The sequence below is a fragment of the Lynx canadensis genome, chromosome B4 (assembly GCF_007474595.2).
Source record: "Lynx canadensis isolate LIC74 chromosome B4, mLynCan4.pri.v2, whole genome shotgun sequence".
NCBI lineage: Eukaryota > Metazoa > Chordata > Mammalia > Carnivora > Felidae > Lynx > Lynx canadensis.
Window position 1 is genome coordinate 925,776 of NC_044309.1, and position 27,188 is coordinate 952,963.

General features: G+C 48.2%; 1 protein-coding gene across 1 annotated transcript; it reads left to right on the forward strand.

Annotated features, from left to right (window-relative positions):
- Positions 1-38: 38 nt before the first annotated feature.
- GTPBP4 (GTP binding protein 4) lies at positions 39-25,547 on the forward strand. The gene is made up of 17 exons (XM_030321221.1): positions 39-138; positions 3,829-3,999; positions 6,579-6,682; positions 6,762-6,898; positions 8,667-8,767; positions 10,039-10,131; positions 11,149-11,340; positions 11,421-11,486; positions 13,444-13,533; positions 14,285-14,395; positions 16,024-16,101; positions 16,414-16,465; positions 16,849-16,949; positions 18,332-18,529; positions 19,826-19,891; positions 23,854-23,997; positions 24,884-25,547. The coding sequence occupies exons 1-17, from the start codon at positions 91-93 to the stop codon at positions 25,034-25,036; spliced, it is 1,905 nt and encodes a 634-aa protein (XP_030177081.1). The 5' UTR covers positions 39-90; the 3' UTR covers positions 25,037-25,547.
- The last annotated feature ends 1,641 nt before the right edge of the window (positions 25,548-27,188 follow it).

The window sequence follows — 27,188 nt, forward strand, 5'->3', positions numbered from 1 at the left end:
GATACCGGAAGTGACGAGAAGCGGAAGTCCCGCCCGCTCCGGCGGAAGTCCCGCGCATCCGTCCGCGTTCCCTCGTGTGTGGCAGCTGGCATGGCGCACTACAACTTCAAGAAGATCACGGTGGTGCCGTCCGCCAAGGTAGGCGGCCGCGAGGGCTCTTCAGCCCTCGCCTCTCCCTGCCGGGGGACTGGGAGAGCCCGGCCCGTAACTCGGGGATGGGACAAGGGTCGCCTGCTCCGGGCTGCCTCTCCTCCCAGGCCACGTCCTCCCAGATGAGGGCCCTCCGGGGTTAGGGGTTCCCCCAGGCAGCAAGGCTCCTTCTTCAGGCCCTTGCGTCAGGCGTCAGGGTCCGTCCTCAGGGGTGAAGGTCCGTCCTCAGGCATCAGGGTCCCTCCTCAGGGGTCAGGGTCTTTCCTCAGGGGCCAGGGTCCCCCCTCAGGCGTCAGGGTCCGTCCTCAGGGGTCAGGGTCCTTTCTCAGGGGTCAGGGTCCCTCCTTAGGTGTCAGGGTCCCTCCTCAGGCGTCAGGGTCCCTCCTCAGGGGTCAGGGTCCTTCCTCAGGGGCCAGGGTCCCTCCTCAGGGGTCAGGGTCCCTCCTCAGGAGTCAGGGTCCCTCCTCAGGGGCCAGGGGCCATCGTCAGGGGTCAGGGTCCTTCCTCAGGGGCCAGGGTCCCTCCTCAGGCGTCAGGGTCCCTCCTCAGGCGTCAGAGTCTGTCCTCAGGGTTAAGGTTCTGGCCTCAGGCGTCAGGGTCCCTCCTCAGGCGTCAGGGTCCCTCCTCAGGGGTCAGGGTCCTTCCTCAGGGGCCAGGGTCCCTCCTCAGGGGTCAGGGTCCCTCCTCAGGGGCCAGGGTCCATCCTCAGGGGCCAGGGTCCCTCCTCAGGGGTGAAGGTCCGTCCTCAGGCATCAGGGTCCGTCCTCAGGGGTCAGGGTCCGTCCTCAGGGGCCATTGTCTCTCCTCAGGCGTCAGGGTCCTTCCTCAGGGGCCAGGGTCCGTCCTCAGGCATCAGGGTCCGTCCTCAGGCGTCAGGGTCCGTCCTCAGGGGCCATTGTCCCTCCTCAGGGGCCAGGGTCCCTCCTCAGGCGTCAGGGTCCTTCCTCAGGGGCTAGGGTCCCTTCTCAGGTGTCAGGGTCCGTCCTCAGGGGTCAGGGTCCGTCTTCAGGGGCCATTGTCTCTCCTCAGGCGTCAGGGTCCCTCCTCAGGCGTCAGAGTCTGTCCTCAGGGTTAAGGTTCTGGCCTCAGGCGTGAGGGTCCCTCCTCAGGGGTCAGGGTCCTTCCTCAGGGGCCAGGGTCCCTCCTCAGGTGTCAGGGTCCCTCCTCAGGGGTCAGGGTCTGTCCTCAGGGGCCAGGGTCCATCTTCAGGGGTCAGGGTCCTTCCTCAGGGGCCAGGGTCCCTCCTCAGGCGTCAGGGTCCTTCCTCAGGGGTCAGGGTCCTTCCTCAGGGGCCAGGGTCCCTCCTCAGGTGTCACGGTCCCTCCTCAGGGGTCAGGGTCCTTCCTCAGGGGCCAGGGTCCCTCCTCAGGTGTCATGGTCCCTCTTCAGGGGTCAGGGTCCGTCCTCAGGGGCCAGGGTCCTTCCTCAGGGGCCAGGGTCCCTCCTCAGGCGTCAGGGTCCCTCCTCAGGGGTCAGGGTCTTTCCTCAGGGGCCAGGGTCCCTCCTCAGGTGTCACGGTCCCTCCTCAGGGGTCAGGGTCCGTCCTCAGGGGCCAGGGTCCGTCCTCAGGGGCCAGGGTCCCTCCTCAGGAGTCAGGGTCCATCCTCAGGGGTCAGGGTCCTTCCTCAGGGGCCAGGGTCCCTCCTCAGGCGTCAGTGTCCCTCCTCAGGGGTCAGGGTCCTTCCTCAGGGGCCAGGGTCCCTCCTCAGGTGTCAGGGTCCCTCCTCAGGGGTCAGGGTCCGTCCTCAGGGGCCAGGGTCCCTCCTCAGGAGTCAGGGTCCGTCCTCAGGGGCCAGGGTCCCTCCTCAGGGGTCAGGGTCCTTCCTCAGGGGCCAGGGTCCCTCCTCAGGGGTCAGGGTCCTTTCTCAGGGGTCAGGGTCCCTCCTTAGGTGTCAGGGTCCCTCCTCAGGCGTCAGGGTCCATCCTCAGGGGCCAGGGTCCATCCTCAGGGGTCAGGGTCCTTCCTCAGGGGCCAGGGTCCCTCCTCAGGCGTCAGGGTCCCTCCTCAGGGGTCAGGGTCCTTCCTCAGGGGCCAGGGTCCCTCCTCAGGTGTCAGGGTCCCTCCTCAGGGGTCAGGGTCCGTCCTCAGGGGCCAGGGTCCCTCCTCAGGAGTCAGGGTCCGTCCTCAGGGGTCAGGGTCCCTCCTCAGGGGCCAGTGTCCCTCCTCAGGTGTGAGGGTCCCTCCTCAGGGGTGAAGGTCCGTCCTCAGGCATCAGGGTCCGTCCTCAGGCGTCAGAGTCTGTCCTCAGGGTTAAGGTTCTGGCCTCAGGCGTCAGGGTCCCTCCTCAGGCGTCAGGGTGCCTCCTCAGGGGCCAGTGTCCCTCCTCAGGGGTGAGGGTCCGTCCTCAGGCATCAGGGTCCGTCCTCAGGCTTCAGAGTCTGTCCTCAGGGTTAAGGTTCTGGCCTCAGGCGTCAGGGTCCCTCCTCAGGCGTCAGGGTGCCTCCTCAGGGGCCAGTGTCCCTCCTCAGGGGTGAGGGTCCGTCCTCAGGCATGAGGGTCCGTCCTCAGGCGTCAGAGTCTGTCCTCAGGGTTAAGGTTCTGGCCTCAGGCGTCAGGGTCCCTCCTCAGGCGTCAGGGTGCCTCCTCAGGGGCCAGTGTCCCTCCTCAGGGGTGAGGGTCCCTCCTCAGGGGTGAAGGTCCGTCCTCAGGCATCAGGGTCCGTCCTCAGGGGTCAGGGTCCGTCCTCAGGGGCCATTGTCTCTCCTCAGGCGTCAGGGTCCCTCCTCAGGCATCAGAGTCTGTCCTCAGGGGCAAGGTTCTGGCCTCAGGCGTCAGGGTCCGTCCTCAGGGGTGAATGTTCGTCCTCTGATGTCAGGGTCCTTCCCCAGAGGTGAGTGTCTATTCCTTGAGTGTCAGGGATCTTCTCCAGACCTTGGGGTCCTTCCTAGAGAGGAGAGGTTCCTCCTCCCCAAGAGGTGGGGCGGGTCAGGGAAAACTTCGTGAAGTAGGTCAGACTTTTGAACTGGCGTCTTACGGATTCCTAGACTCCGCTAATGGAGGGGATAGGGGAGGCCTCTGGGCTTGATGTCTCTGTTTGCACTGGGTACACGAGCCAGAGTCGTGTACATTCTCAGTCACTTTCCACATCTAGGTTTAGTTATTTAATGTCCTTCCAAAGTCAAAGATACGTGGATTGAATTGCAGAATTTTTTCCCTTCAATATTTTTTCTGGTTTATGCTTGAGTTATATGACTAAAGTTTCAGAGGGTTCTAGGTATTGGAAATACAGGTGGGATTAAGAAAGTGTGGGATGAGGCTCCTTGGGTGGCTCAGCCAGTTGCATGTCCTACTCTTGATTCAGCTCAGGTCACAATCTCCGTTTGTCGGATCGAGTCCCGCATCAAACTCTGCACTGACCACGTGGGATTCTCTGTCTCCCTCTCTCTCTGCTCTTCCCCACTCGCTCGTGTGTCTCCGTGTCTCTTTTTCTCCAAGTAAACATTTTTTTTTTTTTTAAATATGGGATAAAATTTATTTAGGCAGCCATCTGCTAAATGTTTTTTAAAAGCCAAAAACTATGAACATGAACCAAGTTGGATATAAAAGAGTAAAGATTTGGTTAGGAAAAGTGTTTGTAGTTTAAAATATATGGTATTGTTAATTGTTGGTTTTTGAGGTTTCAGATAAGTGGATAGAAAATAAACATTTTTGGTGTACTGTCTCTTATTTAATTACAGGACTTTATTGACCTGACGTTATCGAAGACTCAACGGAAGACTCCAACAGTTATACATAAACATTACCAAATTCACCGCATTAGACATTTTTACACGAGGAAAGTCAAATTTACTCAACAAAATTACCATGACAGACTCTCACAGATTCTAACAGATTTCCCCAAATTGGATGTAAGTGATTCTGGGGGACACATATGGCAATATCAATGTGAGCTTTCAGATAATTTATAGCCAGTTTGTGTACTTATCTGACAGATAATGAAGGAAACAAAATTATTCACTGGTCAGACTTTGTGAGTTCGTGGCAAAGCTGGGAAAAGAACACAGGTTTTTTTTTTATTCCTTAGTATTCTTCCTTTCCCCCAAACTAAACTCCGTATAAGAGGGCCCAAAGCTATCTCCGCCACCCTTTTTTTTTTTTTTTTTTTTTTTTTTTTTTTTTTGGTAACTTCTAGGATTGCAGGCACCAACCCAAGCTCTATAAAAGCTATGGATTGTGAACCTGGCAGCTCACCAGCCTGTATGGGCTTCCTCTTTCCAGGGCTCCTTTGTGGCTTCAGGTTGTAGCAGTGGCCTGAGGTCCACCACTGTTTGTTTCATCAGCCAGTGATGGTCAGTTCAGCACTGTCCTCTCTGTTGACTGGTGGGAAGAAATTGCCTGGGGGAGCTGTGACTTCTGCATTCAGCTAAAAGAGTTGAAGTCTTCACTTTCTAGCATAGTAGAGTTTACCTGTTGATTAAGCCGTGGAAAGCCAAGAGCAGACACTGCTCGTGAAATCCCCGTGTAGGAGAACACTGCTGCAGGGTTATTTGGGGTGGGCTCCACAGTGCAGGGTGAGAGCCTAAATTGGCCACTGTCCCCAGATAGTCCGTAAAGCTAGGTTAAGCCAGGAGGCAAAAGTTGGTTTATGTGACAAGAGTTTCTTTTATATTTATTTAAGGTGACAGTAGTTTGTTTAAAAAATTATAGATGTGCTTAAAATAAGAGTAGAGATTTCTGCTAGCGGACAGGCACTTAACTTTATACGTGTCTCCTGGGCATGCTGTAGGTGCCCAGTAGAGGCTCGTTGAATGGGTGGATAGTTTGTTGGGAAAGGGTGGGTACCCTAGAAACTACCTAGAAGGAACCAGAAGAGTAAGATGATTGGAAACTGGTGTGATATTTGGAAACACCTGATCTGGGCAAAAAATGCTTTGAACTAATTAGCACCAGATTTTTGTGGTTCTTTGTAAGAAGTTTTATCTTTTTCATCCTTGGTATCATTTTTTAATGCAATACATTTAAATTGTGAACATTGTATTCCTTTTTTCTTTTTTTAACGTTAGCTCTCCAAGAATTTTAGAGCAGAAGGTTAGCATAGTTACATTCATGGAATAATTGATATGTCTCAGGTACTTATCTAGGCCCTGGGAACACAGTAGTAATAAGTCCCTGTCCTCATCTAGTGAGGGGAAAGGTTGTAAACCTAGAAATCTCTAGAGTTTGCAGCAGAGATCTGAAGGAAACGAGCTGCAGGGCTGCCTAGAGAGAAGCACTGTAGGCACAGAAGCAGCAGGTGCAGAGGCCCCGAGGCACAGAGCGTGAGGTCTCAAACAGGAAGACCCATCAGGGTGTGTGAGAGGGAGGGTACCTGGAGATGAGTCAGAGATGGTGAGTCGGTGAGCCGCCTGGTAAAGGGCTTGAGTTCTGTTGTTAGGGAAGCCTTCCAAGTTGAGTGTGGGACGTGCCAAGCTTTGACTTCTCTTTTAGAGGATGCGTGGCCTATGGGGTTAGGAGACCACTTGAAGGTTGACGCACCGACATGAACAGCTGGTGGTGGTTGAAGAGCTGAACTTGCTCGTGGCATCTTGGGCATCTTGCAGTTGCCATCCATCCAGACGGGGAAGTGGGGCATTTTGAGGATGAGGAAGGGGGTGGTTTGGACGCGTTGGTCTGAAATTCTGGTAAGGTGTCCGAGCAGAAGTGCGAGTAGTCTGGAGCTCTGTGAGAGGTGTGGCCTGGAGATGTGCAGTGGCACTCAGGAACCCGTCAGTGCCTTTAGATCCACGTGAGGTCACCTAGGAGCTGAACCTGGAGAGAAAAGTGCTCCTAGGAACTCTGATGTTTAGTGTTGGGTGGAAGCATAAGCCAGCGAGGGAGTTTGAGGAGCGGCGAGGGGAGAGAAGAGCCAGACAGTTGGTCCCAGAGGCCAGTTGAATGGAAAGCACCAGGAAGCATGAGTGGTCAGCTGTCTGGTGCTGTGGAATGCTCTGGTAAGATGAAAGGAGTTCGGGGAGGGAGCTGATCTGATGAGCCGCCCTAAAGGACGGGTGGACACGATTCGGACTACACTGGGTTCAAAGGAAGAAGAGCCAGTACCTCTCTGTGACCTTCCCCAAGAAGGGGAGCAAAGGAACGGAAGGGTTGTGGGTTCAGGGAGCTTTCCAACTGTTAGAGCTGAGGGGGAAATGACAGTGTGTTTGCAGGCCTGGTTTCAGGTCTTGAGTAGGAGGGGCAGGGGGTCTGGTGCACAAATGGAGACCTGCAGATGAGGTAAAGGGGGATCAGTCTGGGGCCCAGGCTAGATGGGCGGGCAGAAGTGACCCCTGAACTCTAAACAGTCCTCAGTCAGGAGAATGGACCGGGGAGGAGATCTGGGGTTTGAAGAGCGTGGAAAAGGCAGGACATACTTCAAAATTATTCTTCAAGAATTATTGACACATGGGGATGAGAAACCTGTCCCAGAATGACCGCTTTATTTCTGTTTTAGGATATCCATCCATTTTATGCTGATTTGATGAACATTCTCTATGACAAGGACCATTACAAGTTGGCCTTGGGACAAATAAATATTGCCAAAAATTTAGTGGACAAGTAAGGTATCTTTTAATACAGTATCTTTTAAATTATTGCCTGAGGTGAAAAGTATCTTACATCTTTTTATTTCTTTAAGCGTGGCTAAGGATTATGTGCGGCTTATGAAATACGGAGACTCTCTCTACCGCTGCAAGCAGCTGAAGCGAGCCGCCCTCGGCCGGATGTGTACAATCATCAAAAGACAGAAGCAAAGTTTGGAGTATTTGGAACAAGGTATCTCTTTTACGTAAGCAAGGACAGTGTTTAGTGTGTGCTGTTAAGGTACTCGATTCTTGTCAAGAGCTTATTTTTAGGGTGCTCTTTTTTGTTTTATTTTAGACCTAACAGGATCAAACCATTCCTTACCCATCCTTTGAGAAACTCTGACAGGCTAGTTATTACTGAAAAAGCAGCTGGTGCTTAAAATGCTTATAAATTACTAGTACAATTTTTTTAAATGTTTATGTATTTATTTTTGAGAGAGAGAGAGACAGTACGATCAGGGGAGGGGCAGAAGAGAAAGACACAGAATCCGAAGCAGGCTCCAGGCTCTGAATCCATGAGCCTTGAGATCATGACCTGAGCTGAAGTCAGAAGCTTAACCGACTGAGCCACCCAAGTGCCCCATAAATTGTTTGTTCTATTAAGAGGACTTGGGGCGCCTGGTGGCCAGTCGGTTAAGCATCCGACTCTTGGTTTCAGCTCAGGTCAGGATCTCACAGTTAGTGGGATTCAGCCTCGTGTTGGGCTTTGTGCTGACAGGGTGGAGCCCTGCTTGGGATTGTCCCCCTCTCTCTCTCTCTGCCCCTTCCTGCTTGTGCTCTTTCTCTCTCTCAAAAATAAACAAACATTAAAAAATAAATTTAAAAGTAAAGTTTAAAAAAAATTTTTAAGAGCTTTTCAATATCTGGGGCGCTTAGGTGGCTCAGTTGATTGAGTATCTGATTTTTGATTTTGGCTTAGGTCATGATCCCAGGGTCGTGGGAACAAGTCCCATGCTGGGCTCTGCACTGAGCATGAAACCTGCTTAAGATTCTGTCTGCCCCTCCCCCACTCACACACATTGTCTCTCAAATAAAAGAGGGGCGCCTGGGTGACTCAGTCAATTAAGTGTTCGACCCTTGATTTCGGCTCAGGTCATGATCTTGAAGTTCACGAGATTGAGCCCCACATAAGCCTCCGTGCTGACAGTGCAGATCCTGCTTGGGATTCTCTTTCTCCCTTTCTCTCTCTCTCTCTCTGCCCCTCCCCCACTCATGCATGCATGTATGTGTGTGTGCACGCACACACACTCGCTCTCAAACTTTAAAAAACTAAATAAAATAAAAGCTTTGCAATATGTGTTAGCATGAAATTGCCACTCCAGCTTTGTTACATGATAGTTTAATTAAAGAGGACGGTTCTGAATTAAAGTAGTATTTCTAATGAAACAGGTATTTGCCTCTATACATAGGTTTTTACGCTGAAGTGTTCTCAAGTCCTCTGGGTTTGTTCCCCCTTTCCTGGCATCTTACAAGTGATTTGCGACAAGCTTGTAGTGCTTGACTGCTTTGCCAGTGCTTCCAGCAATCTGTTTTGTTTAGTCTTGAGGGTGGCCTCATGGTGTCACCGCCTTGCAGATTATGCACCTAGTCGTTGCGTGGAACTAGCCCAGTGCCTTGGCAGGAAGTGTTGGCATGCACACTTGCTTCAAAAATGCTTTCCAAATATCCCACTTAGTAAGAGCAGTCTGGGCACCGCTTAGATGTGTGTTTCTGGCCCCACTTTTGACCTATTGAATAGGGCTGTGGGTACAGCCAGAGTCGGGAAGTACGCTGCTGTGTGCTATGGTGCCTCTGCAGGCAATCTTTTTTCTATTCATACTTTTTCTGTCGCTCACATTGTAAATGTTGGAGTGGGGTTAGTATAACCCTGGTCCAGGAGTACAGCTAAGTGAAGCAGATCTTAAAGTTTGAGTTTCTTAATTGCTCTTAAGAAATCAAGCACATGTTATTTCCCATAGTGCGTCAGCATCTGTCCCGTCTGCCAACTATTGACCCGAATACGAGGACCCTGCTCCTGTGTGGGTACCCGAATGTCGGCAAGTCCAGCTTCATCAATAAGGTTAGTATGTGTCTGGTGATAACGCAAGTGACCGAGGACCTGAGACCCAAGGGCTGCTATGTCCTGCCGTGTGGGCTGGAGGATGGCCAGCCGGTTAGTCTGTCAGCACTGTTGTCGGCTTAAATAGCCACTTACTTGAAGGGAGGACTGACACTGTCTGAATCTAGGTTTCGGCTGCTATTTCTGTTCTAGTATGCATTCCATAAGTTTCTAAGGGATTTGAGATATTAAGTCCGGTTTTGTTAACACGGAGAGCCTTTCCCAGGACGTACCGTCTCAGCCTCATCTGGGGGTGGTAGTGCCGGGGGCGCTGGGGTCTACCGTGGCAGGCTGCACTCGCTGAAGCGGGCTTCCTGAGGCACTACGTGAATGTCACTGGTTGACGTGTCACTGCTCACATCAAGTATTTGGTCCCCGTAGTGGGAGGTGGCTGAGTTGCTCTTGATTTGAGTGAGTTCATTAATTGGGACTCGAGGGTGCTCTTTATTTAGTAACTTGGTGCTTCAAGACCACTTGGCTGAGTTTGAGGGACTTGAACAGAGTAGAAACCGCATGTAAAATGTCGGTTCATAAATAAGTAGATAAAATAAAATGTCACTTCACAACCAACAACAGCTCAGGTGCCAGACAACGACAGTTACATATGTGTGGTGCTTGCTGCCAGGAGCACTTCCACTTGAAGCCCATTTGCAGGTTTTTATTTTGTCCCTGAGTTGTGCTGACGTGACAGGCTGAAGCTCTGCGGCGTCTGGGCCGATGTCTCAGATGCTCGTGAGCCAGTGCTGCGGCGCTAAGCCACTGGCCACTTGATTAAAATTAAACAACAAACAGTTCAGTTCCTACGTTGCACTGATCACATCTCAGGAGTTCATGGGGACGTGTGGCTGGTGGGCCCCGCGTCAGCAGTGTAGATCAAGTCTGTCTTCACAGCAAGTTCTGTGGGGCATTAGTGGGGCTGGGGTGGAGCAGAGCAGAAGCTGATGGGTACCCTCCCGGTGCTGGGCCTTCCTCCCCTCCCCGTCCCGTATCTGGACTCTTGTGTCCTGGCCTCGCCTGGTGGCGTGAGGAAGTGGAGCCTGTCCGCCTGTCAGCAGCAGCTTCTGACATCAGGAGTGTAATCGTGGGAGCTCTCTTGCTCTCTGTTTGGTTGTTTTGTCTTACTGCCGAAATCATTAGTCTCCATAACGTACAGGTGCCACATTTACCTTCTTTGACCGGGAATGAGGTTTGGAGCTCGTGTCATCGTGGAAGTTTTCGTTGTTTTGTTTCAGGTGACGAGAGCCGACGTGGACGTCCAGCCCTATGCGTTCACGACCAAATCCCTGTTTGTGGGGCACATGGACTATAAGTACCTGCGTTGGCAGGTGAGCATTCCCACCGTCAGACACAGGGGCCACGTCTGGGTGGTTTCGTGAATGGGGTTTGATTTTGGTGGTCCCTGCCCCAGGTCCCAGTACACTTACAGGCAGACTCCGAAGGGGTGGCACAGGTTCTCGGGGTCACCAGCAATGTCCTCATGAGGAAAACTCCCAAGCTTCGCGGCTGCCCGAGTGCAGTGCTTGTTCTTCTGCGAGGACTCGGGAAGCCGCCAGCTGCCAGAGCAGATGGCTGCATCACGTTAGCAGTGGTGCTTCTCACGAAACCAGAATCTCCTTGTCGTTTCGGACCCCGTCCTTAGAAAGGATGTGCACTAGCCGCTTAAAAGCATGGGGCGGTTTCCACAGTTGAAGTTAATTTTGTAAATGATAAAGTCATTCCCAACACCTGGGAGTGTTTGCCAGTTCTGTTCTGTCAGGGCACCCAGTAGGCTGAGCCAGTAGAGTGTGCGACTCTTGATCTGTAGGTCGTGAGTTCTAGCCCCATGTTGGGCATAGAGCATAGGTTTAAAAAAAAAAAAGGGAGGGGGCGCCGGGGTGGGTCAGCTGGTTGGGCATCCGACTTCGGCTCAGGTCGTGATCTCACAGCTCGTGAGTTCGGGCCCCACGCCGGGCTCTGTGCTGACAGCTCAGAGCCTGGAGCCTGCTTCGGATTCTGTGTCTCCCTCTTTCTCTGCCCTTCTCCTGCTCGTGCTCTCTCTCTCAAAAATAAACAAACATTAACAAAAATTACTTTAAAAAAAAGAGAGAGGAGTCCTTTTCTCTAGGTCATTGACTGGTTCTTCAGTGAGCTCTGCAGGGTCGACTCATCCCCCCCCCTTTTTTGTAATATTTAAAGAATAGGTACTGTTCCGTCATTGCTTTTTTCATTATGTCAGTTGGGAGACCCACGTCTTATTTACTAGTATTGAGAGGGCCGGGTTGGGTATGTGAGTCACCTCCAGGATATGCTGGGCAAGAAATTTGTGGGTATATGTGCTTTGGAGTAACAGACCTGACGCTTAGGTTGTCGATACTCCCGGGATTTTGGACCACCCTTTGGAGGATCGGAACACCATTGAGATGCAGGCCATCACGGCCCTGGCTCACCTGCGCGCCGCGGTCCTATACGTGATGGATCTGTCCGAGCAGTGTGGGCACGGGCTGAGGGAGCAGCTGGAGCTGTTCCAGAACATCAAACCTCTCTTCATCAACAAGGTGCGTGTGGGGACGGGTGTTTGCCGTTCATAGCCTGTGCCGTGAGGATAATCATTTCATTTTTTTTTTCCCTGTTCCAGCCTCTTATAGTTGTAGCAAACAAATGTGATGTGAAGCGGATAGCTGGACTTTCTGAAGACGATCAGGTAAACTGTCTGAATGTTTTGAGTCTTACGTACTAATTCTAAGTTTATTCGCAGACAACCAAAGCTGAGAAGGAATTTCAGCAATACTAGTAAAGATTTTTATTCCACAGTTGAGATCATTCCCTCAGTGGTTTGTTAGTGGCAAACTACACCTGACATTTTCTGTCCTCTGCTCTTGGAGGCTGTGCAAGTACCTGTGCATTTGGCAGGATGGTGTGTTTAACCCCGGAAAGGTCTTGTGCTTCTTTAGGATGTGACTGTTCTCCGACCTTGGTGCCTGGAGGATGCAAAGCGCCTTCAGACGGGCTTTGGCCCTTTGGGTCTCTGCCGGCCGGTTGCCCAGAGCCGCGCTTCCAGAGGAGGTTCCTGGGGAGGGGGGGCCTGGGGGGGGGTGTCACGTGCCTGCCACACACATTTGTGGGGGAAATGAGTTTGGGAAGTAAGCGTGGAGTGAATGATGAAGAAGGGGCACCTGTAAACTTGCCAGAACTGTGAGTACGTAGTGTTCGCTGTGTTTTCCACAAGGCAGGTAAGGTGGTTAGCCCTCATTTTCCACCCACACTTGGCCCCACAGCTCTCTGTAATAGGCACTTTGGGGATAACTGCCTGGAGAAGGTTGGCACTAGTAACAGAGGTTCTCAGGTTCTTGGACGCACCCAGGCCTACAGGGCCAATCTGGTGGGTGACACTCGAGTTTTAATAACCAGTGCGCTAGGTAATCTTGATGTGGCTGCGTCTCCTGGGGCATGTGCCACCGACCAGCTCCGTGTAGAGGGTCTCTTCCTGGCACCTCTGTCTCATGCTGGTTGGACGTCTTAATACCTGGTGAGAGGGTTTTAAACAGCTGTACTGGTTTAATGGGCACTGCAGCATGTTCATCAAGTTACTAACTAGGTAACCACTGGTATCAGAGAATTCACTTGTTTGAAAGGACTCCGATCCCTATGAAGTAATTTCAGTTTTTTAGGTTAATCACTTTGGAAGCTGCAGACGGGGTTTGGGTTGTGACGACCAAAGGTTAGGGTGAGTGTTGCACCAGGTGCTCAGGCTTCGGGTTGAAACGTGTCTGGGTTTCACCGTCTGCCAGCCGTGATGGGGTGAGGTCTCCATCCTGGAGTCACTGGTGGCAGCTGCTGCATTGCTGGGCTACCAGTCAGTGATGTCATCAGGCAGATTGAGAAATTTGAAAGCCGGTGGGTGGCGGATGCCACTGCGATGTGACTGTTGGGTTAACACTAGGGCGTGGCCTGCAGCCTGCCCTGTGTACGCCATCCGTGCTCTGACCGTGGAGCGGCACCACGTGAGGAACATGGTTACGGCTAGCTCAGGTAGAGGCACAGTGGCTTGCATCATGTGCTAGTCGGTGGTGGGGTTAGCTGTCAGACCCCGCTGTTGCCCAGGACCACTGCTGTTTCCAGGAGAGGAGGAAGTCTAACTGGTAAGTGGGAGCCTGTAGTAAAGGTGTTTGACCTTGTTCATGAGCAGCTTACCTGTCACAGGATTGGCCCCCTACGTCTGAATGAGGTGGCCTTGGTGAAGAGCTACGCAAGTGAACCCCCTCCTTTGGAGTGCAGCGATTTATTCATTTTTGTATTGTTTTCTAAGGAATTCTCTTAGGCTGCAGACTCTATGCATTTTATTTAAAAGTAGTATTGAAAACATCTTAAAAGTTTTGTATCTTGCTCCTTTTTAGAAGGTAACATCTCACAGAATGTTCCAGAGAGCTTCTGGTTTGCTTTTGTAGTCTGGTTTGATCCTCCCAGTAGTATTTTCTTTGTCACAGAAGAATATGGGGGGGGAAATCAACATTTTGGGGAAACGTCCTTTAGAAGAATTTGCAAATGAGCCACGGCCAGGCTAATTCGCATTTCTGATCCCTACATGAAGAGCAGTAAGAGTTGTCTGTAGGGAAGTAGAAATAAATAATGGCTCTCTTGTTTTCCTTCTGTCTCTGCAGAAAATATTTGCAGATTTGCAGGCCGCAGGATTCCCCGTGATTGAGACTAGCACCCTGACGGAGGAAGGGGTTATTCAGGTGAAAACTGAGGTCAGTGCTCCATCCACACCTATTCCTCCTTTCTCGTGAGAGGTGTCTGCTGTGGGGAGAGGCTTTCCGTCCAGGTTGGAGAGCGTGTGCGCCACACTGAGCCCTGGTTTCCCCCATCCCACCCAGTCCAAACGGGGTTTAGAGGGATGATCTGACTCCCTCCCCGGGGGGGGTTGAACCTCGTGCACAGCCTGCTGCCCTTCTTGACCTGCCGGGATGTCTGTGCCAGCTGTACTGTGAAACTTGTTCAGAAGCAGGGAAAAAAAACAAGAAAAGAGACATTTCCTGTTAGATTTTACATGCGATTCTGATCATTTTATGTCCTTGTTATTTTTACCTGAAAGGAAAAGAGATGGCAGGGTCTGATGCTGTTGGTTGGCTTGGCGCTGTTGCTCCAGGGCCCAGGGTGGGCCTTGAACCTGGCTAGGGAACACGGCGCGAGGGTGACTGGTGGTGGACGCAAGCCCAGATGGGACATGGGGTGCTGCCCCAGCCTGGGCCTGGCCTGGTAAGGGAGAGGCCTGCTCCCTCCTGAGCGTGTGGTCTGCCCCCGGGGGGTCACCTGGATCTTGGGGTGATCCCCAAGATAGCACCAGTGGATGTGACTCCTGAGGAAAAGCGCAAAGCGGGGCCCAAAGCTTGGAACACAGTCTGCTGGTTATTGCGGAGTCTGGTTCCTCTCCCACACCCCCACCTCCAGCCCGGAAGGTGGGTGCCTTGTGAGTCATGTCCCGTTTTCTCACCTTCCCAGGCTTGTGACAGACTTCTGGCGCATCGGGTTGAAACCAAAATGAAAGGAAATAAAGTGAATGAGGTGCTGAACAGGCTGCATCTGGCCATGCCAAGCAAGAGAGATGACAAGGTGAGGCTGCCCTTCCCAGGAACTTGGGAGCGAGATGCCTATGCCCTCTGTCCGCACATACCAGCACCTGCCTCATGCAGGGCTCATGGGTGAGGCTCATGGGCGCCGTGTGCGCACACACCCACCCCTGTGGGCATCATAGTGGGCTTGAGTTTCTCGTCCAGAGTAACAGTTGTGTCCTGAAGTATAAAAGTGCCAAGGTAAAGCCTGCTGCTCGCTCCACCAGACATAGTTACTGGTAACTGTCTTGATGTTCCCATAAATCTTTCTGGTGTGTGAGCATATTTTTAAAAAAATTTAAACATAAACGTGTATTACATTCTTTAAAATTATTGTTTTCTTGCTGTTACAAGCAGTGCTCTGTCGCATGTCTTTGTGCATAAGTCTTTTATTTGCAGAGTGAGTTTTCAGTAGGCCATTGAGAATGACATTGTCTCCCAGAAATGCCTTCCTGGGATATGCTCCACGTCCCCTCATCATTGGCTGCTGTCAGTTTAATCGGTGGTTCCTTTAATAATCAGTTCAGGCAAGCATTTTTTTAAATTTTTGAACAATTTATTTTTGAATAATCTCTACACCCAACATGGGGCTTGAACTCACAACCCTGAGATTAAGAGTTGCAGGCTCCACTGAGCAAGCCAGCCAGGTGCCCTGCCAAGCCTGCATTTTTCATGTACTTATTGGCCTATTAGTTCCTCAGGTCATTTATCTTTTACTCGTTTAATTTATAATTTTTATCTTAAGGAAATGAGACTCTTATATGTTCTTTTTTAAATAGGCTCCATGCCCAAATTGGGGCCCTTTGTGGGGCTCAACTCACAACCCTGATACCAAGACCTGAGCTGAGGTCAAGAGTCAGATACTCAACTGACTGAGCCACTCAGGCACCCCCAGACTCTTGTATGTTCTGTGGATTTTTTTTTTTTTTTTTTTTTTGTCATTTGCTTTTTGATTTGGGTTTTCTTTCTCAGCTTCAAAGAAATTATATGTTTTTAATATATACTATGAATATTTAATAATTTTCCAATATATGCTGTTAGCTAATATTAATATTTTTTTACGGTAACTAGGTTTTGTGTCCTGCATAGAAAGACCTCCCGTTCATTCCAAAAATATCTTGATAATATTTTTCTCCTATACTTTGTCCTGTACTTAATTATCTTAACTTTACCTGTTTTGAACAGAAGTTTTTGCTCAGTCTTGCATTTGATTTGTTCTTAGGCAGCAGGTAGAAGCAGCCACCCAGCTCTGTTTTTGCCTGGCTAGTCCTTAATCTCAGGACTGAGATTCGAATACCGTATGTTTTCATTGCCTTCTTGTATGGACTTGCTTCGTGTCTAGATTTCTGTTGTCTGCTTTGTTTTTCTCTTGTATCACTTCTTTTGTTCATAATTTTCTCGAGAGTCTTGGTGTTTATTTTTTCTAGATAAACTTTGGATCAGCTGTGGAGTCTTCCTGGTTTCCGTGCCCAGCTGGCCCTGCTCCGCCCCCCAGTCTGTTGGTTCTGAGTTGGTCTGGCTTCACCTTGCCCTTGCAGACGGAGAGCGTGCCTCTGGCTTTTCACTCTCATGTTCCTTTTGCATTCAGCAAGGTGTTTCATGTCACTCTTTCTGGTGATGTCTCCTCAGGAAAGGCCCCCTTTCATCCCTGAGGGAGTGGTGGCGCGCAGGAAGAGAATGGACATTGGGGAGCCCAGGAAGAAGCGGGTAGGTCTACTCTCGCGGGTGCAGAAGGCCATGTGTGTGCACTGAAGGTGTCCTGGCCTTTACCCTCAGGCTCTGTGACCACAGCTGTGGCCGACGAAGGCCCCTTCCCTCGTGAGTGGGAGGGAGGTGGCTGTGGACACTGCGTGGATGTGAGCCGTAGAGCCAGCCGGGAATAGCCGGGCTGCACAGGCATTAGAGGGACGGGCTCTCAGCTTAGGGCAGAGGCTGTCTCCTGGGGCAAGGGGGTGCCTGGCGTTCATGCGCCTGGAATGCCGGCAGGAGCTGATAGAGTTATCTGTTCTTTGGTTTCAGGAACGAGACCTTGAAGTAGAGCTGGGAGACGACTACATCTTGGACCTTCAGAGTAAGGGCCAGCATCCCTGTTGGGACGCTGTGGGAGGGCTTCAGTGCCCTCTTGCCCTGTGGCTGTACCTTCATCTCTTTCTTAGAGATGAGGCTGTGTGTGGGTGGTTCTGTGGCTTCAGGAGGAGGGTGGTTTGCAGCGTGCATGGTGCAGGTGCTGGGGCCACTGCTGCCTTTGTCCCCCCTGCCCCCGCTCGGCCCGTGGTCCCAAGGTGCTGGGCGACCCAGGAGGTATTTGGAGACCCTCTGCTGTGCTGTCCTGGGGTGTTATGTGCAGGCGCTCTGTTGTCTTCATGGAGCGATGTGTGTAAGAACTCATTTTGGGCACGTGGTGCTTGAAGATATTAAAAACTGCAGTGAACATAACTTTTTTTTCAACCTCAGAGTACTGGGATCTAATGAAGTCTTCTGAGAAACATGATAAGATACCCGAGATCTGGGAAGGCCACAATATAGCTGATTACATCGACCCCGACATCATGCAGGTTTGTGTCTCCTGTTGTATTATGTGATTTTTATTACTTCTGTGTCCCTGATCGCACAACCACAGCTGTCTGCCCGGCCGTACGTGCTGCCCTCGTTCCTTATGCACTGTGAGCTTCTCCAGCCGTCACTAACAGCCTCTCCCTCCAAGGCTCTGCTCCCTGTGCGGTTTCGGCCACGGCCGCCTCTGTGGGGCAGGTGCGTTCCGGTGGCCACGAGCCCCTGTTCTCCTCTCCTGGAGCTTTGCTTAGCCTGTGGTGTCCACGGGTCCTTTCACTTTAAAAACAAAACTTTTCTTAAGCCCTGGGTCCTTCTTTCATTGCTCTGCTGCCTTTCTCTCCTCAGCGAAGCTTTTTGAAAAAACAGTGTTTCCCGTCAACACTCCCTCATTTCCTTCCCGGATGCTGCCCTTGTCCCATTTCAGTCTGCGGGTCTCCAAGGAGGAAACCCTACATGAACCTCCTCATCCCTGTTCCTGTTTCTCCTTTCCTTGAATCCTCTGTACTCTCTGGTGCTTGGTTCCCCTCCTTGCCTGTGTCCGAACCGTGCACCTGTGCTCTGCTCACGCACGGTCCGTGCTCCTGGCTCAGGAGCCAGGTCACAGCCTCCTTCATACTCTACGTGTGCCTCCTCGTTGTTGCTCTCTGGGTGATGTCCGTTTTGAGCCTGTGGGTTCGCAGCCTGCAACTGGCCTGCCCGTTCCTGCCCACCTCCCTCCCTCCGTGCTTTTCACATCAGCCAAGGCATGGCCGCATCTGACTGCGGCATTGCTGTCAGGGTTTCTTTGCTTGGTTATAGAGTGTATTCGTGCGTACGTAATTTGTTCTTTTATTTTCTAGATTTTATTTTTTAAGTAATCTGTATACTTAGTGTGGGGCCTGAAGACAGAACCCTGACATCGAGAGTCATGCTCCACCAACTGAGCCTGCCGGGCACCCTGTAACTTCTTTTTATTTGAACTGTACAGCCAGCGGTGGTGTTGGCTTGTGTTGGCTTGTGTTCGAGGATGGCCTCAGAATGGATAAATGGGATATTGGAGGCCTGTGTCAGCTCACATAGATGAGTTCTTAGTTCTTCAAGGACGGAGGTTCTGTCCTGGGTCTGTTGGGAGTGCTGGGGAACGAGGGAGGTGTCATGTGCACGTGTCCCCTCGATGTCTGGAGTAATTGGTGAAGAGAAGGAGACAACATAGAAGCGCTCACGGGGTGCCGTGGGCTTAGTGCTGCACGGTCTTCATTTCCTCCCAGATGCCGTTTGCTGGGAGCTGAGTTCTGGGGCATCCTGTGTGGAGCCAGGCGCGGGCGCTTACTGCCCCTGAGAGGCACATGAACGTGGCTACGCTCACGAGGTTTTCATTGTTGAGTTTGTTTAATTCCTTTTCAAGAAATTGGAGGAGTTAGAAAAAGAAGAAGAGCTGAGAATGGCGGCCGGCGAATATGACAGCGAATCCGACAGCGAGGACGAGGAGATGGTGGAGATCCGCCAGCTGGCAAAGCAAATTCGGGAAAAAAGGAAGTTGAAAATTCTGCAGTCCAAGGAGAAGAACACACAGGGGCCCAGGATGCCTCGAACCGCTAAGAAGGCAAGTTCTGTGCTTCCAGAGCAGCAGGATGGGTTTCTGCAGCTTTGGATTCTTGCACAGCCCTGCTAAAAGCAGCATGTCAGCCTAGACGTGGCCATGGGATTGCACGTACTTGGTTTGGTGATACGTACTGACTTTTGAGGTTGGTCGAGCCCTGATCTTTTTATTCTGCTGATGGCACCCTTCCTGCTGACATCCAGGCTCAGCATTGTTGGGTTCAGCCTCTCTGCAGTTGTGCAGATTGAGGTTGTGATTCGTAATTTGTGACAGTAAAGCCATCATTTAACATGTTCTTATTAACTTCTTTACTAGTTAGTGCTCCTCTTTGCAATTTAAAGCAACCTAACGCAAGGCAGCTTAAATCCTCAGGCAACATGTTAGCTCCTGTGACTAGTTAGGACAGGGAGAGTCACACTTCAGGCACAAATGGGTCAAATGATGTCAGAATTCTTTTCAGTCTCTGCTCCATCTTTGTAGGTCTTTTTCTCTCCTGCCCCATGCTTTTGTCAGGGTGGCAGGTGAGGCCAGGTCCTGTGGTCACCCTCAAACCACAGGATGTGACAGCGGGGGGTAAGCTTCCCAAAGGCAGGATGATGGTTAGGGCAGATACCTTTCGCATTAGTGTGTCTGAAGTACTCTTTTCACATGATGGCAAATGAGTGGTTCTTGGTAGGCAAGACCTCCATCTGTTTCCCCAGTGGCGCTCAGTGAGTTTGGGAGAAGCTGCTGTCGCTGGAGTCTGCATCTTGGGGCACGTCATGTGACCTCAGCGTCAGTGATCCTTGCATGCAGAGACCCTTGCAGAGTTGTGCAGAATTCAAGGTCATGAAGTATATGTCGTCTTGCACATAGTCACAGCCTGGGAGATATTGGTTTCCATGGGCTTCAGTGAACTGTCCAAAAACATGAACATGGGCCCAATTAAAAGATGTAATTTCTTTTTTTTTTTTTTAATTTTTTTTTTTTAACGTTTATTCATTTTTGAGACCGAGAGAGACAGAGCATGAACAGGGGAGGAGCAGAGAGAGAGGGAGACACAGAATCTGAAACAGGCTCCAGGCTCTGAGCTGTCAGCACAGAGCCTGACGTGGGGCTCAAACTCACGGACCGTGAGATCATGACCTGAGCCGAAGTCAGACGCTTAACCGACCAAGCCACCCAGGCGCCCCTAACAGATATAATTTCTAAAAGAAACGTATCATAGATCATTGTAAAAGGTACATTTTCCTGTGAAATTTTTTTAAGCATCTTATCAAACTAATTTTTCTTAAAACATACCTTTTCCCCTATGTTCAGATTCAGCGGAAAGTCTTGGAGAATGAGATGCGCAGTCTCGGTGTTGACATGGATGACAAAGACAATGTAAGTGCATGCAGATGGTCTCAGTCACATACGTATGTGGACATGTACAGCTTTGCCTTCGAAAACTAGACTCTTAGAAACCTGGGGGGTTACAGATGTGATCAAAGAAGAGATATGAACTTTGAGTATGTCTGTTGAGGAGTGTCGCTGGAAGTGGCTGGCTGAGAATGGAATGTGTTTGTCCCACTGCTGTCCATATGCCCCGTGGGACAGCTCAGGACACTCAGCTCAAGGGACTGTGCTGCTAATGCAGGGGTGTCTTCATCATACTCCATTCTTGTTCACCACGTGAGAATTTAAGAATGCCTTGCACACTCCCATCGTTTTGCATTAAAAGTCATCCCTGAGCATCGGACTGCTCCTGGGCATTACGGTGATGTTTCAGTAATAACATCAATGATGTGAGGTGGCCTCTGCACTTTCTTCTTTCTCTCTCTCTCTCTCTCTCTCTCTCTCTTTTTTTTTTTTTTTTTTAATATTTCATTGTGTATGTATACATCGAATTCTGTTTCAGGTTAATGAAAATACGAAAAATACCAGAAACAAGAAAGAAAGAAATCACTTGTGTTCACAGTGCACAAAAATAATCTAGGTTAACATGCCGTGTGTATCTTATTTAATTTTTTCTGCAGAGGGCTTTAATCTTTGTTTCTTTAAGATGTAGTTATAACCATATTCTGTATATCGTGTCTATATTTCACTGATGTATAAGCAAATTTTTTTGTTTTTTAAAGTTTATTCATTTTGGGAGAGAGTGAGTAGGAGAGGGGCAAAGAGGGAAAGTCCCACGCAGGCTCCATGCGACAGAGCTTGAGCTCAAAACTGTGAAATCATGACCTGAGCTGAAATCAAGAGTTGGACGCTTAACCAACTGAGCCACCCAGGCGCCCCAAGTGTTTTTTATTTTGGGGTAATTTTTCACATTTTTTTGAGTAAAAAATTTTAGTTTCTTTTAGACCTCAGTTTGGTTGCTGTTCAGAAATTCATTTGCTGTTATATGCTAACTAATTTGGATGTAAATTAAACAAAAAAAAAAGAATTTATTCACTGTTATAATTGAAAATAATAATAATCTTCAAAGTTATAGAACTCAAAAAAAAAGCATTAAGTACTGATTCAAAAGACAGTTATAACAAAATACCTGAGACTTTTCTGGAAAGGATTTATAAAATCCAGAAAATTTGGAACAAATATTTGAGAAAATTTTCAACTTACGTTGTTATAAGAGGAAGAATTTTCAACTTATGTTGTATAAAAGGAAGAATTTAATAATCCTATTATATATAAGATATTTTTCTAAATGACATACATATTGAAAGATGTATCTATGAAAAAAATAGAATTTTAACTATGGTTGCATCTGAGGTCTTATCTCAGGTGTGAAGATCATATCTTATCTCAAATGAAATAATCATCAACTCTTGTGAAATTTTACATGATGGTAATGAACTTAATATTAGTTTATCCACATAGATGCCCACTTTTACTTTTAAAAGTCTTAGGGCAAGCTTTATTTTAAAAGTTAACTTGCCAAGAAATTTCAACAGAGTCAATTTTGAGAGCAAAGTATATTCCAGAATAGGTTGATAACATACTAATAGCTGAATGATAGATTTGGAATAGTCTGAAGGGAAAAAGCAAAAGGTACAGGATATTTTACAATGTAGAAAATAGGAAAGACAATTCTTCAGTTTTCATAAAACCATTTATTTGGCATTACTGTAAATTCAACTCAAGCCACTGAGTTTAATTCAAAGAGCCAATACATGAATTTCTCATTGTTTGAAGTTGACATTCCATCTAAATGACACTATTCACCACTAGTAAAATCTGAGTTTCCAATTTTTTTTTCCAATTTTATATGACATATTCTTGTCCATCCCAATTACGAAAAATATGCAGGGAAATATTTTAAATGGTCTCATTTCTGTGTTCAAAAATCTATCATTATACTTCAGTAATCTTACATATTGCCAATTTTCATCTCCATGAACAAAACAAAAAACAAAAACATAGTGGAGAAAAAAAGCTACTAAGAAGAAGGAATATACTACACATAAGTAAATGAATAAATATCTAAGCTCACATTTAGCATGTCATTTTGCCTCTGGGGAACATGACAGAGTTTGAGTGTTAGGAGGTTACTGTTTGTTCTTTATCCAGCTACTAGTCATGAAATCTCTAGCATTTGAAAACTGGTGAGATTTTCAGTTGCATACATAACACTATGAATAATCATCACATACCAATTCATTCTTTTTGGCTCACTGAGCATTTTGCGTGATGTCCCTGATGTGTCCTCCACCTCTAGCACATAGACTATGTGGGCCCATTTCCCTCCAGCCTCCCTTGTCCACTCTTTTCAATGCTGTTTAATCTTAAAATAATTGTGATTTTTTAATTAAGTTTACTAAATTCTAGGTGTACACTTAATATTTAGCTTCAATATTGTCAAATGATTTTTCCAGAATAAAATACTAAATCTAATTTTTAAAAAATTCATTTGCTGTTAACTCAGAATATACGGTGATGTGTAAGAAATACACAATAAATTGGAATTAGTGTCTGGTAAGAATACAAATTGGAATAGAATGTCAGAGAACAAAACATAAGCTTATTTTTTATATTTTTTACTTGAACTTTGATTTTGGTCACTGAAGTCTTCATGGAGCATCTTAGGTTCTGTTTAGTGACCAGATACATGAGGGTTTGTTGAGTCAACACAAGATGGGCTTAGGTTGTGAATAGTTCAGACCTGTTTTCCTGGGAGCCCAAAGACTAGAAGGGGTTTCAGATAACTATTGGAATTCTGGTCTTTTTTTTGATGAATTATGCTGGAGCATATTCATTTTTGTCTGAAATAACTTTTTCATATTCTGGATTATTTTTTCAAAACATTCCTAGAATTGGAATAACCAAAATCAAAAGACAAATTGTGTTACAGGTCCTTTCCAAAGGGGTTAGACTAATTTGGATTTTAATTAGCAATGTTTGAGACTACACTGCTAACCTGAAGCATTATTTTTTTTTTATTTTATTTTTTTTAAATGTTTTATTTATATTTGAGACAGAGAGAGACAGAGTATGAACGGGGGAGGGGCAGAGAGAGAGGGAGACACAGAATGGGAAGCAGGCTCCAGGCTCTGAGCTATCAGCCCAGAGCCCGACGCGGGGCTCGAACCCACGGACCACGAGATCGTGACCTGAGCCGTAGTTGGACGCTCAACCGACTGAGCCACCCAGGCGCCCCTGAAGCGTTATTTTAATGAACATCCATTAGCGTCTGACTTCTGACTGTTCGTTTTTGCAGGCTAACTGCCTGCGCTCCTGTCCAGGTGTTTTGTTGTTCTTTGGGTACAGGACATGGGTGAGTGAGGCGCCCACCAGTGCGAGTACAGCGGCCTCTCCCAGGGGCAGGCTTTGCTTCGCCTCAGCGCTGAGCTTCCTGAGGGCTGTCCCTGTGTTCAGGTAGATGGCCCCAAAGCTGGGGAGAGAGGACACACTACAGTGAAAATAGCAGTTAGGATGCTAGTTTCACCACCTAGGGGAAAGGACAGCATTGAGGAATGGCCAGCGTTAGGTAAACGGTTTCTAATGGAGTTACAGTCGCTTGTAACATAAAGCAGCCGTGTTAAGTGAAAAAGTATGTTTGACGAATAATGTGAAGTTAACTCTGTGTATGTGTGTGTGTATTTTTTTTTTTTAATGAGTAGCAGGCAAAAGTTCATTAGAGTATAAGAGAAGATCAGAAAGGAAGAATAGTATGAAATCTCTTTACAGAGAGGGGACATTTGAAAGTGAGTGCCCCAACTATATAATTTTAAAGAGCTTTAGTTTATTTGATAATGGCATTAAGAACTCCTGAGTGTTCTGTCTCCTTGTTGGTGTGATTTTGTCTGTCACCAAGCCTGGGAGCCGGGCTGGGGTCAGGCAGCACTGAATTTGCTGTTTATGCTTCCCAGGCCCATTATGCAGTCCAGGCCAGAAGGTCCCGGAGCGTTACAAGGAAGAGAAAACGAGATGACTCTGTTCCACCCACATCAGTAACCCGGAGCCGCAGCTGCTCTCGGACTCCACGGGATGTCTCCGGCCTTCGGGACGTCAAGGTTAGTCCCCTGTGATGTGCAATAAAAAATAGTGGTCTCTACTGTTGATGACTCCAGGGCTCAGGGCACATACCCGCAGCTACTGTTTAGAAGGTGGGGACCGTAGGTGGGTGCTTGTGCCCCTGAAAGACAAGCTGGGTGTTCTGGACCCTTCCCTAGGTGCACCATTCCTTACTGGTGTCCTTTCTCAGGGGTAGACAGAAGCATGGTGTCATAGGGCATCAGGTGGTCTGAGCCGCAGGCCAGCCATGCGGGAACAAGCTAGGAAACAGTGCTTGCTCAGCACCTGGAGTCCCAAGCCCCCACCTTACAACCAGACCCTGCAGGGACCCAGCCCAGAAGGAGCTGTTTGGGTCAGTCTTTTAGGAAAGACATTTTGGATGTACACAGTCTCTTTTGCTGAAACTATTTAAATTAAATGAACACAAAAATTGTTAGTTTCAGCATTTTGAAAATTCAGGTACGAGAGAAAGTCTGTATATAAACTGGCCAACAGTCTACTTGATGGAAACTTGGGATTTCCCTTCCACCATGCCTTTTCCTTCTAGAAATCTGGATTTTAATACTGGCATTATCGTTTGTCCGATGTGAGTATAGTTTCGTGGGCTGGTTCTCTGTTTTCTCGTGTGTCCCTAAGAGGGAGTTACAGCAGATATCCCCTAATCTTCCAGGTTCTTCTAGGCACAGAGCTTGTCTAGAAATAACATTCATTCCCATCTTCATTCTCATTGTGCAGACAGTTGAGTTCCTGCAGACACGGTGGGTAACAGAGGGACTTGCCAGCACTTCTCACAGAGTAGATCTGGACACTTAAGACCTGCTCTTAACTGGTAATGAAAAAGCACACAGACACTCAGCAGCTAACGTGTGTCCTTTTGCTTTCCAGATGGTGAAGAAAGCCAAGACTATGATGAAAAATGCTCAGAAGAAGATGAACCGCCTGGGAAAGAAAGGAGAAGCAGACAGACATGTGTTTGATATGAAGCCCAAGCACTTACTCTCCGGAAAGAGGAAAGCCGGAAAAAAGGACAGGAGGTAGAGTCCTCTGCAGCTGAGATGGTTTGGCTAGACTGTTAGTTTCCTGGTCTGGTCCAGTTTCACGAAACGGGAGTCCTGGCTATAAACTGAAAATTGCGATGACATACCTGACGGGCTTGTTGCTTTGCTGTATGTTGGGGTGTGCAGGTGTGGGAGACATTTGTCACTGCAATGATGGTAAGGTACCTTGAGCCGACCGTGGTTTCTGCATTTGTTGGGGTTCCGGTTGCTTCAGGTCTGCAAAACTGGAAAGATTGATTGATGCAAATTTTTGTTTTGATGGAGAAGAATCTTACTTTCTTCTGCAAGAGGGAACTTTGGTTTGTGTATGTGTATAGTCTTGCAAAGAAAGCATCTCCTTGCAGACATGGGCAGAAGGTTGGCGGCCCTGCCCTGCAAATGTAAGAGTGAATGCCAGTGCTAGATTATTTTCTAGTTTTTTTGTACAACGTGTGCATCGTTGCAATCTATTTTCAATTAGTTTATCTAAAATAAACTTCTGAAAGAAAGTGGTTTTGGTTGATTTAGTTTGTTTTTTTGGGTTTTTTTTGTTTTTTGGGTTTTTTTTGTTTTTTAGTTACAAATCACTGTCAATTTGGCCAAATGAAAAGGGAGAAAAATTCTTTCGTTTTTCAAAACAAAACACTTTTTTGTGGGGTAAAATGTTGCCTCAGGCACTGTAGCAATTGAGCTGGGCATCCCCTGCTGGGGGAACCCGGAACTGCATATGTTCACAGAAGCAGACACCCTAACACTCCCGCAGAATCCCCTCCTGGGCTCTGTTTTCAGTTACTCTGAGTGGAATTTGTGCCATATGTGTCAGCTCAGAATCCCCACAGTGCGATGTGGGAAGTTAGTGTATCAGAGTATTAAGTGCTTAAAACATTTCTTGACCTTAAAACAGTGCTGTTGTCACCACTTCCCACATAGTCTCAGGGAGCGCGCCTCCCAGGGCAGAGCACTTGGTGACTGCAGTGTGGGACGGGCTTCTGTCTTTCATAATGTGATGACATTTTCTTCTTACAGCACAGGTGTGTCTTAAGAGCTGCTGCATTTTGGGGATACAAAGTAAGGTTTTTGTGTTATGTGTACTGAAAAGATTCGTTAAGATCTCATTAGGAGAAACAAACGCATGTGCTGTTGGGGAGGCCCCAGGAGCCCATCTCTTCGCAGAGGCGCAGAGAATCTGCCTGTGGTAACTGTTCTGGAAGTCAAGTCTCTCTGGAGGCTCATGTCTTGCAGGGAAGAACTAGGCTGGCAAATCTGTTAATTTTGGTCCGTTTTAGCCCTTATGGCTTAATGTTCACATATCCCCCACCCCAGCCCTGTGGTAGTCACTGTGGCTGCTTGTGGGTGTCGAAGTGGGTGCTAAGAACCTTGTCCCCCACAGATTGGGGTTCTAGGTTTAGACTGTGGATTGCTGCTTTTGGTGGCGGAGGTGTAGACAGGGAGAGACTCCCATTCTTATAGTCCCATCCCCTGAATCTGCTTCAGGGAGTTTAAAAGGCCAGTTCTTGTTTCTTTTTCTTTTGTATTTGTCTTGCTGTACTTCTTTTGTAGATCAAACATTTAAGGATTAGGACTTAGAAGAACAAATCCATGTTCAAGGGAATTTGGAACAATTGCCCAGGGAAGGACATGTACTCAGAAGAACTGAGACGACCTCGAGTTTTCACCTCTGGCTGGCTTGGCACACCCTTACAACAATCAAAAAAATCCAGCCATTCTGGTGAAGGGAGAGTATCTGATTTCCAGAGTGACCACATGATGAGATTCAAATGTCCAGTTGTCAGCAAAATCACAAGTTATACTTTAAAAAAGCAGGAAAGTAGAATATGGCCCATTAACGGAAAAAATGCTGTCTCTTAGGAGGATGAGATGGTGGACTTTCCAGACAAAACCTTTAAAACAACCATCATAAAGACACTCAGTTAAAGGAAAACATGCACAGAGTCCGGAAAGTGAAGTATGAACAAAATAGAAATACCAGCAAAAAGAAAAAAAAAGAAAAGAAAAAGGTGCCCCCAGTATTCTGGAGCTGGAAAGTGCAGGTAACAAAAACAAAAAGATGGATGGGATGATGTCAAATCTCTGTGCTTCAAAGGAAATAACAGTGAAAAGATAGCTTTAGGAAATGGGAGAAAACATTTGCA

Excerpts from the sequence above, each read along its gene's own strand:
- GTPBP4 (XM_030321221.1), top strand. The coding sequence starts at position 91 with ATGGCGCACTACAACTTCAAGAAGATCACGGTGGTGCCGTCCGCCAAG. Across the intron at positions 4,000-6,578 it reads CAGATTTCCCCAAATTGGAT|GATATCCATCCATTTTATGC; the intron begins GTAAGTGATTCT and ends TTTCTGTTTTAG. Across the intron at positions 23,998-24,883 it reads CCGGCCTTCGGGACGTCAAG|ATGGTGAAGAAAGCCAAGAC; the intron begins GTTAGTCCCCTG and ends TTTGCTTTCCAG.